At 42.4% G+C, this 12,583-nt stretch overlaps 1 protein-coding gene across 2 annotated transcripts in view; it reads left to right on the forward strand.

Moving 5' to 3' along the window:
• The first annotated feature begins 344 nt into the window (after nucleotides 1-344).
• The window catches only part of STXBP1 (syntaxin binding protein 1), a 30,240-nt gene continuing 18,001 nt past the window's right edge, over nucleotides 345-12,583 (forward strand). For both annotated transcript variants that reach the window (XM_072123879.1, XM_072123880.1), the window contains exons 1-6: nucleotides 345-503; nucleotides 7,187-7,236; nucleotides 7,336-7,417; nucleotides 8,476-8,552; nucleotides 10,949-11,027; nucleotides 11,143-11,246. In XM_072123879.1, coding sequence (XP_071979980.1) covers nucleotides 467-503; nucleotides 7,187-7,236; nucleotides 7,336-7,417; nucleotides 8,476-8,552; nucleotides 10,949-11,027; nucleotides 11,143-11,246 — 429 coding nt within the window. In that variant the 5' untranslated portion in view covers nucleotides 345-466. The remainder of the gene's footprint in view (nucleotides 504-7,186; nucleotides 7,237-7,335; nucleotides 7,418-8,475; nucleotides 8,553-10,948; nucleotides 11,028-11,142; nucleotides 11,247-12,583) is intronic.

The following is a 12,583-nucleotide window of genomic DNA, read 5'->3' on the forward strand; positions in this document are numbered from 1 at the left end:
AGATATGAGATAGATACATAGATAATACAGAGATGGATAGATATGAGATAGATACATAGACAATACAGAGATGGATAGATATGAGATAGATACATAGACAATACATAGATGGATAGATACATAGACAATATATACATAGATGGATAGATAATTAGATACATAACAGACAGATGGCTAGATATGAAATACACAGATAATTAGATAGAAGTGAGGAGGCTAGATCTAGATGGCTATGAGATGCATCCTCCATGCTAGCACTGTACATGTAGGTGATGGTACAGCTGTCACCCCCTCCCCTCCCTGTGCTGCAGCCCCCCTCCCCGGGTCAGCTGATAGCAGCCTCCTCCCTCCTCCTGCTCCATCCTCACCCCCCTCCCTCCTCCTGGACCTCCAGCTCTCTCCTCCCTCTCCCCTGCAGTCGGTTCTCTCTCTCTTGGATCGGGTCTGACGCTTGGATCGGGTCAGGATGGCACCCAGCGGGCTGAAGGCAGTGGTGGGAGAAAGTGAGTGTGGTCGGGGGAGGGTGGGCACAGGTGCAGGGATGCTATGGCTGGGTGTGCAGGTCTGTGCATGGAGACCCCTCCCTGTGTCCTGCGGATGTGCCTGCATCTTGCAGCAGCCCTTGTCTTCTGCCTCCATCTCCTCTCCTGTATACCCTGTGTAGCCTGTATACCCCATCCACCCTCCTGGTACCTGCATCTCCATGCCATGCACTTGTCACCATCATCCCCTGTAATGGCTGCAGCATCAGTCATCCATCCATGCCATCCCCTCCCTCCTCCACCAGTCTCCCCATCATCCATGGCTCATCCCATACTCCATCTTATCCTGCAGTCCTGTGCCATAGATGATGCCAGGATCCCCCCTAGTAATAGTAGAATATCATAGTGCCACCACCACCATCATCAATCATGAGACCTGACTCCTCCTCATCCCCTCCCCATTCCTGTCCATATATCTCCTCATTCCCATTATCCCTCTTCACACATCACTGGTCCACCTCCCACCCCTGCCCCTCACCCTACATCTCCAGGAGGTGCTCTATTGGGGAACTGTCACCCATATACTATTATAATGTTTATCTCCCCTACTATATCCCCCATGTATAACATTATTACATGAGACAGTAGAAATGCACAGGCCACAGGGTCCTAATTAAGGTCACACTGTCCAAGGTGACTTTAAAGGCAGTCAATGATGTATTCTAATGTATCTTTGGATGCTGCAGAACCTCTTTGATGAGAGGATGTTTGTACATTGTACCAAATACTAATTGATTGATGTGATATTCAATTGAACCTGTAATTGAACCTTAATATGTAAATACTTCACAAAGTATCTGATATGAGGTTCTGCAGCAGTTGGAATAGCAACATTGAATCATTCTGGGTGTGATTTGGGTATTTTTAGTTTCTATTTTATTTGTATTTCTTTTCTTGGGTCAAGTCTTAAAGGGATAACGAGTTTTGTAGGAAGATTGTTGGGTGCGATGTTGTTGGCACAGTATGGCCGTGGAGGAGCATTGATGGGTATTTTGTATTGATGTATACTATGACTCTGTCTCTGGATATATAGGAACGGTCATACTCCCCGCACATCCTGAGGAAGGTCTGAGCAGATGTTCTGCTTCTCCATAATTTATAACATGGAAAGCGTCATACAGCTGGCCCTATGTGTCACATGCTCCGCAGTCAGTGCGTCACTATTATTGATCGGACCTCCAAAATCTCAATTAGTGAGACATAAGAAATTGGCTTAAAGGGGAGTTCTTCACAGTTATTATCCGTTGACAGGGTAGCTTATTAAGACTCAATTGCTGGAGTCCTTGCTGCTTGGACCCCAGTCCCAAGCCCAAGCCCCTCATTTTGAAGTAATCAGGAGGCTGAATAATGCAGTGGTCAGACATATTCAGTACTGCCCCATTCAGTGACTCATGGCTGGCCAAAAACATTGTTTGGCTGTTATGTTCTAGTTTATGGTAGTACACGTGCAAGACCACTGCCCAATGCAGGCCTTACCTTTGGTGGCCCTATTCTAGTGTACAGTGGAGGCCATTGGGCCAGATCTATTAAACTGGCTGTGCCAGTTTTTTGTCGGACTGTGCACTGGAAAAAAAGTCTTTGGAGCTTGCACATGTATTTAAGAAGTGTTTGGGCCAATTTTGTGTTGCGGCTGCACTGTGCCAACAAGAAAGAAAAAATAAGAAGGGGATGTTAGAGCTTAGTCAGAGTTTGCGACACATTTAAAACAGTCTCGACTGAATTGTGTTGCACGTTGTATGTTAAAGGTGCACCCAAAAAAAATATGATGCACATTCCAGAACAGTGCAGGGTGCACATTCATGAGGCAGACGGCACTTAGTCACTTTTTATAAATCTGGCCCATGGTGTTTAATTTCCTTAAGAATCACAGAATTTTTGCATAAAAGTGGCAAATCTTATTTTGTGATAGTTTTGCTTCCATCGGCAAATTGTGCCATAGCTTGTGAATTTTCAGTCAAGAGAGTGCGCAGGCATGGGGTATGAACGCCCTGCGTAAGGCCCACTTACCTGCTGACCTCGCCACGTCTACTTGATGTGGTAGTGGTGTAAAAGGGGATATCATTGCATTTACTGGTGGTTTGCTAGTAAATGTGATTATTTCACTCAGATTATTTGCAATCAGAAATTTTCTGCAGATTTTCCCATTGAAGTCCCTCAAGGGCAGCCATTGATTTCTCACAGGAGAAATGAGGTATTACATAGTTCCCATTCATATAAATGGGTTACCTTGTAATATGTGGTTACAGTAAGTCCCTCGGAAAGAAAAATACTTTTTAGAATGATTTAAAATAGCTTTTTTTTTTCACTGATCTAGTTACTTAAGTGGGTCATAATAGCCCATAGGTCAAATATGCGAAAAATTGTGCAAAAAATACAGTTTTGACAGTGTTCAGGGGGCGTAACTCTATGGGGTGCAGTGGTATCGATTGTAGTGTTTTAGATGACTAGGGGCCAAGGGGTTTCTTGTTACTGTTGTCTATGTGAACTCTAAGTGTAAACGACAACAATGTTGTGGTCACTGGAAAAATGGATGCCTTGTGAATTCTCTAATTTTACTAGAAGAGAAATATGACGAAAGCTGGAATGTGATGTTCACGTGTGAAATAATATTATCACGGTGTAGAAGACTTCAAGGGCGATGCATGAGCTGTAGCTACTATTATAGCGGCGCTATTAGGCCAGAACTACACCGTACTGGGGTAGCAGTTCTGCTTGACTATTGAGTGGCAGTCTTTTAATGTATCATAAAGGCAGACATATATATATATATATATATACCAGTCAGCAAAAGTAGCCCCACTACACAAAAGTAGCCCCATAAACCCATTTTAATAAGCCAATGGGGGAAGCAGGATCCAGCGTCCACACCTCTGATTACATATGTGCCTGAGACATAACTGCATGGTGCAGTACAACATTGCTGTCTCGGCGCATTATTTTATATATTTTTTTTAATAGGTGTACAAACCGCAGTCTATCATAGTAAAATTTTTTAAAAAGAAATAGAAACTGGTCTGTGTGAAAAACATTGACAGAACACAAAATCAGTGATAGAAATTGGAATAAGCCCTACGGTGGGGTTTTCATGTGTTTGATTTTTAATACAATATTCCGACAGTTTTGTTTGATGTTTTTGGGTTTGTTGGGTTATACTTGCTGTAGACGGGATGGAACAGCTGTGTCAGTCTCCTCTCCACAACACAATCATATTACCCTCTATCAACCCCATTAATGACGGATTGTAAGCGGTTAATCAGCTTGAGCTCAGAGGACACAGCCATTAATCACCTATATAGGGCCTCTTCCGTCATTGCTCTTCCTCCATTCTGTAATCATGGCCACCACAGATAACACTGGGCCATGACAGCACATATCACAGGGCCTTGCTGTTTGTATGCAGTGGGTGAATAAACAGTATTGTTATATGGTCTGCTTTGTACACATTACAGGGCGAGCTGTGTTATCCAGAGCAGGTGTTCATCTCTATTCATCCTCCTCAGATCAAACAAAATGGCTGACACAGATGACACAGACAGGCCCTGTCCTTGTTTACATATTTTAGGGTGACTTTACATGCACCTTACAGAAACACCACTACAAAATGGTGGCCTGAGGTGGTTTTATCTATTATTTACTTGTAAAGAATACAAGCATTTTTCCATGTAATACCTTAAACTCACAGAAGGTATTACTTGACTTAAATTAACAAATCAATGAATATTTACCTCGGAGAAGTTGGGATGCGTCAGTAGGACAGTGCACTGTTTACTTAGGGAGCAGGGACCCCTAAATAAAACTTTAACTTAAAGAGTTGCCTTAAATACACATCATATTAATGGTGTGACTACCTGGTAATAACTGCAGGGATCATACATGATAATAGACAACTCTTACTCTGGAAATGGCTGGGTACGTGACCGTCACTCACAATGCCAATTAATAGCTTTGCCCAGGACCGCTGAGTTGGATAATGTGGCGCACTACGCCTAAATTTAGTTCAGATTAACTTCTAAAAGAATTAACATGGTGTTATCACGGTAATTTAATTGTGGCTTTCAATTGGCAAAGTCTTCATTCTTGATGCGGGAAGATCTGTTGATTTTACAGTTCTTTTTGTATTTTTTTTTGTATTGCTGATGGTTTCCTTCAGGTTTTAACATATGCCATTGTATAGGCCTCCAAACCCCCCATTGTATAGGCATACTGTGGTATAGGTTGCCCCCAAAGGCTCCCATGATAATGCAGGTCAAACAAAATGGCTGACACAGACAATGTCCTTGTTTAGGTTTTTGAAACAGTTTACTATACAATAAAATCACTGCAAAATGGTGTCCTAAGGCAACTGTTTCCATATGCATATATCACCTCCTTCAAAATCCTTATGTTTTTGCTATTTTTACTGGTGATGTTTTTTATACCCCCAAACTCACAGAAGGCATTCCTTTACATAAATAATCAAATTACTTCATGCCAGGAGTATTGCCTGACATATAAAATATTTTGGCATATGTGACATATGTTGACAGTGGCGTTGGTAATGCCCCAAAGACTCCTCTTTTAATACAGATGAATTAAAGGGGATGCAAAGGAGAATGCACGCCCCCTCAGGTTCTGCCTTGCGACTTCAAATTGGGATAACGTCTTATTACCATAATAACCCTTAAAGGTAAAAATATCTAAGTTTCAGACACCTCCTTTAAGTAAACAAGGACCAACACTGTGTTGCTTATTCACATTGCACGATCTGGACCGACCCATATTGCCGGGCGTGTGGTACCATTTTTAATACGTGGGTGGATTTGCTTCTTAATAAATAAAATCTCCCCCGTGACATCCCCAGCTGCAGTGTAAATTGTAGAGTACAGATATTTTTATGTCATTTCTTGTTTGTGTAGGAGGGACATGGAGTCGGGATGAGAAAGAATGAGGTCACATATTAGCATAGCTGGAGCGCGTGTTACCGGAGCTAAGCGCCTCTGCCAGAAATGTGACATTCCCCATACTATGCTATCTATTAGGGTGGGATGATGAAGCTTATGGCTGACGTACCATAGTGCGGCTTCTCATCGCACCTCGTTCTCAATCCTTTCCCCTCCAAATCTATTCTTATGATTTGTGCGCTATCATGATAATAGGGGCCTGCAGGTGCTTCATATGAATAACTACATGCCTTACCATTCACTTCTATAGGAGTCTGATGCATGCTAACCAGATCAACATTCATATGGGCACTCATAGGCCTCTGTTCTGGGGGTCCCAGTGGCTGGCCCCCAAGCTGTCAAACACACGTTCCCCATCTTGTGCATAGGAAATAAATACACTTAGCGAAGAAAATACTAAGCGTTTTTTTTATTTCTTTTTTAAGCATGCAGTTTTTGACTGTTTTTGTCAGTTTTTTCCAGTTATCTTTATAGATAAACAGGTTGTAATCAGCCAAACGCATGGTAAACAGTCAAAAACGGATGCATTTTTAAAAAGCATGTGGTTTTAAAATGGACTGAGAACACATGTTTAAAAAAGGACCAAAAACGGCAAGCGTGGCATCACTCTAAGGGTTGGGGGCACATGTATCACAGTTTTTTGGCTGCCACTTTTTCAAGTTTCCTGAACTTGGCCTACTTAATCATTGCAATGTATCTTAAGTTTTTCCCTTTGTGACACATGTGATGAGTTGTTGTTTAGTCTCACTTTTGCGACTTTTTGGGCTGTGCGACTTTTTAGTCCCAAATAATAACTGCGGAAGTAAGATTGGGTCTAGCATGCTCTGTTTTGCAACTTTAGAGCCCAAAATCGCACAAGTTGAACAAACATCTGGGCCACTGCATTCAATCCTGGAGGCAGCTAACTTTGGTACGCTACTTCATTCTGCGCCTAAAAAGTCTCAAACTGTGAAAAGTCTTACAAAAATTTTTAAAAAAAAAAGGAAGAAGAAAGCAATGTTAGTGATACATGTTCCCCATAGAAATAAATGCTTGAGTGTCCCACCCTGATGAACAGGAATAACAAAAAAAGAAAAATAGATTGTAACCACTTCCATAACTCCCATGAGCATTACAGAAGCGGCATATCCTATTAAATTAGTAATGGGAACTGCATACATGTGTATACTGTTTGCTTCCCCCTTGTGGTTGGAGCATGCATCCAGAATATTATCCTTGGGTTAGCCATACTGTAATATTCCAGAAAAAACCTCAGTTGTGTCACATTGCTTTTTTTTTTTAAAACATAATGGTGCCGTAGATGGGTTAATGCCACCATTAAGTTTTTAAAGTTGTTTCTATAGCAATGTTTTAATCTTCCTAGAGAATATTTACATTTTAAAAATATTTCTTATATTTTTGCCTGGATGCTGGACACATCACTGACCCTAGCTTAGAAGTATGTGCACCGGCAGCAGCTTTGCGTGGAACCAGATGAGCTGAATCATCAAAAATACTTATTTGTTACATTAACATTACCTTGCATTGGTCATACTGTTCTGGGGGTCCCCATACCCTCAGCTAGTATATGAAAGTATATGGGACCTCATTCTTGTGACTATTAGGAAGCTACTGATTATTAGACCCTGTCTTTAGAGGTTGGTTTCATGTCAACTGCAGCATTTTTGAGAGATTTAACCAAAAAATTTTTTCTTTTTCTTGCAGAGATCATGCACGATGTAATACGGAAGGTTAAGAAGAAAGGAGAATGGAAGGTACTGATGAAGGGGTTTCATGTATTACAGAATGGGGATGTTATAGCCATCCCTTTTGGACTGTAGGGTACTGATATTTGCTGTGGTTTGTTCCCGCAGGTGCTGGTGGTGGATCAGCTCAGCACACGCATGTTGTCTTCCTGCTGTAAGATGACAGACATCATGACTGAAGGAATTACAAGTAAGCGGTGACATCAGAGGATTGTTCCATAAGCCGACAGGGACTTATATAACTGTAAACACACTAAACCTAATGTCTGCCTCATCGTAATTTTCTGGGCAAACAACTGCTCCCTTTTTCTACTTTATCAGCCTTTTCATGTAGGGTGATGACTTGCACACTCAGTTTTTTGATTAAATAGCATCTGTCTTTTATATGTTAGCAGGCAAATATTTGAACAACCGTTTATAGGGCTGTTGTTGTGGTTAAAGGGCTTTATAGGGTTTTTTCCTGTAAATACACTTCCTATCCTCTATCTGGGAAATAAGTGGTTAATGGGGGTACAATCGCTAGGAACCCCCTGGATCAACAGATCATGTGTCTGCAAGGACTTCTCATTTGCGCTGTACTCACTTCTATTGTCCCTAAAGTACCATAAATATAAATTAAGCATTCTTAAGGCAAGCAAACAAGTCATTTATTCTTATGGTACACTAAGGGACAATCGTGGTCGACCAAATTGGGGGTCACAGTATTTGGATCCCCCTGCAGACACTTATAAGCGGACATATTAGGGAGACCCATATAATAACTTGAGTATAAGCCAACCCGAGTATAAGCCAAGGCACCTCATTTTCACGAAAAACTAGGAAAACGTATTGACTCGGGTGTAAGCCTTGGGTGGGAAATGCAGCCACTAGTCTATAATAAAATGTCCAGTAGTTTCCCCTTCATGAATAAATGCCCACAGCAGCCACTCCAATTAATAAAATGTCCATCAGAGTACCCCCATTAATAAAATGTCCAGCAGAGTACCCCCATTAATAAAACATCCAGCAGAGTGCCTCTATTAATAAAATGTCCACTAAAGAGCCCCCTTAACAAATAAACTTATTTTTAATAATAACTTTATTTTTTTATATACCTGAGTATAAGCCAAGTGGGGCATTTTCAGCACAAAAATTGTGCTTAAAATCTCGGCTTATACTTGAGTATATACGGTAAATCACAGTCATCATGTGTAAGATCATCATAGCAATTAGCAAACACTTTAGTCATCTCAATAATTTGTTTTTCAGTTGTCGAAGACATTAATAAGCGGAGGGAGCCGCTTCCTAGCCTGGAGGCCGTGTATTTGATCACACCCTCTGAAAAGGTAATATTACCACTGTCTATGATGCCATGCTATTAACGGATCTAATGACTGTGCCCCTGCATTAATGAGGAAGGGTCCTCCGGGTGCGGTCACACGTTGCAGTTAAAACTGCATCGCAATCAGCTTTGAGGTGGTTTTAGGTGCAGTTTTGTCAATTTCACAGGTGAAAGACATGAACTGAAGGAGTGAATTTGATTTTGAAGGGGAAACCTGCTCCACAAATGTCATTCACCTGTTCAAAAACTTTCACCTGTTAAACTGACAAAACTGCACCTAAAACCACCTCAAAGCCGATTGCGATGCAGTTTTAACTGCAACGTGTGAACGCACCTACATAGTTCTGCTGTGCCAGTAAGGACATGCAACTCTTCAATCATTTGTATGACTGCTATACACTCACCGGCCACTTTATTAGGTACACCATGCTAGTAACGGGTTGGACCCCCTTTTGCCTTCAGAACTGCCTCAATTCTTCGTGGCATAGATTCAACAAGGTGCTGGAAGCATTCCTCAGAGATTTTGGTCCATATTGACATGATGGCATCACACAGTTGCCGCAGATTTGTCGGCTGCACATCCATGATGCGAATCTCCCGTTCCACCACATCCCAAAGATGCTCTATTGGATTGAGATCTGGTGACTGTGGAGGCCATTTGAGTACAGTGACCTCATTGTCATGTTCAAGAAACCAGTCTGAGATGATTCCAGCTTTATGACATGGCGCATTATCCTGCTGAAAGTAGCCATCAGATGTTGGGTACATTGTGGTCATAAAGGGATGGACATGGTCAGCAACAATACTCAGGTAGGCTGTGGCATTGCAACGATGCTCAATTGGTACCAAGGGGCCCAAAGAGTGCCAAGAAAATATTCCCCACACCATGACACCACCACCACCTGCCTGAACCGTTGATACAAGGCAGGATGGATCCATGCTTTCATGTTGTTGATGCCAAATTCTGACCCTACCATCCGAATGTCGCAGCAGAAATCGAGACTCATCAGACCAGGCAACGTTTTTCCAATCTTCAACTGTCCAATTTCGATGAGCTTGTGCAAATTGTAGCCTCAGTTTCCTGTTCTTAGCTGAAAGGAGTGGCACCCGGTGTGGTCTTCTGCTGCTGTAGCCCATCTGCCTCAAAGTTCGACGTACTGTGCATTCAGAGATGCTTTTCTGCCTACCTTGGTTGTAACGGGTGGCGATTTGAGTCACTGTTGCCTTTCTATCAGTTCGAACCAGTCTGCCCATTCTCCTCTGACCTCTGGCATCAACAAGGCATTTCCGCCCACAGAACCGCCGGTCACTGGATGTTTTTTCTTTTTCGGACCATTCTCTGTAAACCCTAGAGATGGTTGTGCGTGAAAATCCCAGTAGATCAGCAGTTTCTGAAATACTCAGACCAGCCCTTCTGGCACCAACAACCATGCCACGTTCAAAGGCCTCAAATCACCTTTCTTCCCCATACTGATGCTCGGTTTGAACTGCAGGAGATTGTTTTGACCATGTCTACATGCCTAAATGCACTGAGTTGCCGCCATGTGATTGGCTGATTAGAAATTAAGTGTTAACGAGCAGTTGGACAGGTGTACCTAATAAAGTGGCCATTGAGTGTATATCTACTTATTGGGAACAGCTATTCCTGAGTCACACTGGGGTGTGGTGGATGCCTCATTTGATCAGATCCTTGCTTTAATAAGCTATTGGTATGACCAAAGAGTAAAGCATGTTTGATGCTATATATTAGGAACACGGTTTTGCAGGTAAGAGAGAGGTACAGCACAGACTTACCTGCAAATCCGCAAGGCCACTGCCAAACATTTGTCCATAAGGGTCCCCCCAGGGAAGGCCATATGTAGTATGCACTAGTTGCAAGACGTACCTATAGTTTCCATTTGTAATAATAGCAATTAGAGCTAAGGCCCCACAATTATTTCATGCCAAGTATGTCTATATCGCACATAGAATGGGCTCCCTTATATGTTATATGTTACTCTGTTGTGTCTTTTCATTCGTGTCTGTGCTCAGATTAACCCTTTACTTATACACTGCCTCTTTACTAACTTTCACTTCACACTTTCACAATTTGAAGAGATTGTATATCCTATATGTTTTACTAATTCATACCAAATTGTGAATATACTGTATAATCTAGGCAGTGATGATGATTTAGCTACTCCCTCCCTCATGTCATCTTAATTCCCCGATATCCTTATACATTTCTGGAAAAAATACTAGGCTATGGAAATAAAGATTGTAGCCTATGGTCATTTGAAGAATAAAAAACAAAAGATTCTTCAGCAGTGCTCAGCATCTTCCCCCGAAACCCCATATTTTTGCCCATTTGACATGCACTTTCCTGGCCCCTGTCTCTTACACTGCTTCATTCTCTTGCAGTCTGTTCATTCTCTCATCAATGACTTCAAAGATCCTCCATCAGCTAAGTACAAAGCCGCACACGTCTTCTTTACTGACTGTAAGTGTATCACTAACACCAACCTTCCTTCAGTCTCCCTCCATGTATTGTGTCTCCATCATCCCACTCTCTATCTTTTCCACGGTTGACTTTTGGGTAACATATCTCTCCGCAGCTTGTCCAGACAGTCTATTTAATGAGCTGGTGAAGTCACGAGCATCCAAAGTTATCAAGACCTTAACTGAGATCAACATCGCATTTCTTCCGTATGAGTCTCAGGTGAGTCGTGCTTCATTCTGTGCAACTTTCTGTTACGTGATCATCTCCTTAAAAGCAATTTTAGGCTCTACACGTGATCGTAAAGAGGGTCAAGCATGCTTACCCTCCCTCTGTTAGAGTATATGAAACAAAGTTTAAAAGTAAATGAAAAAACTATTGGTTTACCCACAGCTAGGTAGGTAGATTTGTTTAGATCTTCTGGTCCAACACTAGAGGACTGAGGCAGGTCACCGGTTAACCACTGATGGCTTAGCGACCTGATTTAGAGTCTCCTATGCTGGAGACTTGCTTTCGAAACAGCAGAAAGTAATAACAATCTTTATTTATATAGCGCCATCATTTTCAGTATCGCTTTACAAATCATAGGGGACATATACAAATATAATATTACATTACAGAGTACAAACAGTCATATGGTACAATAGGAGTGATGGCCCTGCTCACAAGAGCTTACAGTCTATGAGGATGAGGGGTGACACAAGAGCTTACAGTCTATGAGGATGAGGGGGGACACAAGAGCTTACAGTCTATGAGGATGAGGGGGTGACACAAGAGCTTACAGTCTATGAGGATGAGGGGGTGACACAAGAGCTTACAGTCTATGAGGATGAGGGGTGACACAAGAGCTTACAGTCTATGAGGATGAGGGGGGACACAAGAGCTTACAGTCTATGAGGATGAGGGGGTGACACAAGAGCTTACAATCTATGAGGATTGGGGGGGGGGCACAAGAGCTTACAGTCTATGAGGATGAGGGGGTGACACAAGAGCTTACAGTCTATGAGGATGAGGGGGGACACAAGAGCTTACAGTCTATGAGGATGAGGGGTGACACAAGAGCTTACAGTCTATGAGGATGAGGGGTGACACAATAGCTTACAGTCTATGAGGATGAGGGGTGACACAAGAGCTTACAGTCTATGAGGATGAGGGGGTGACACAAGAGCTTACAGTCTATGAGGATGAGGGGGTGACACAAGAGCTTACAGTCTATGAGGATGAGGGGGTGACACAAGAGCTTACAGTCTATGAGGATGAAGGGGTGACACAAGAGCTTACAGTCTATGAGGATGAGAGTGTGACAGAAGAGCTTACAGTCTATGAGGATGAGGGGTGACACAAGAGCTTACAGTCTATGAGGATGAGGAGGTGACACAAGAGCTTACAGTCTATGAGGATGAGGGGGGTGACACAAGAGCTTACAGTCTATGAGGATGAGGGGGTGACACAAGAGCTTACAGTCTATGAGGATGAGGAGGGACACAAGAGCTTACAGTCTATGAGGATAAGGGGGCGACACAAGAGCTTACAGTTTATGAGGATGAGGGGGTGACACA

This window comes from Engystomops pustulosus, chromosome 9, assembly GCF_040894005.1.
Source record: "Engystomops pustulosus chromosome 9, aEngPut4.maternal, whole genome shotgun sequence".
NCBI lineage: Eukaryota > Metazoa > Chordata > Amphibia > Anura > Leptodactylidae > Engystomops > Engystomops pustulosus.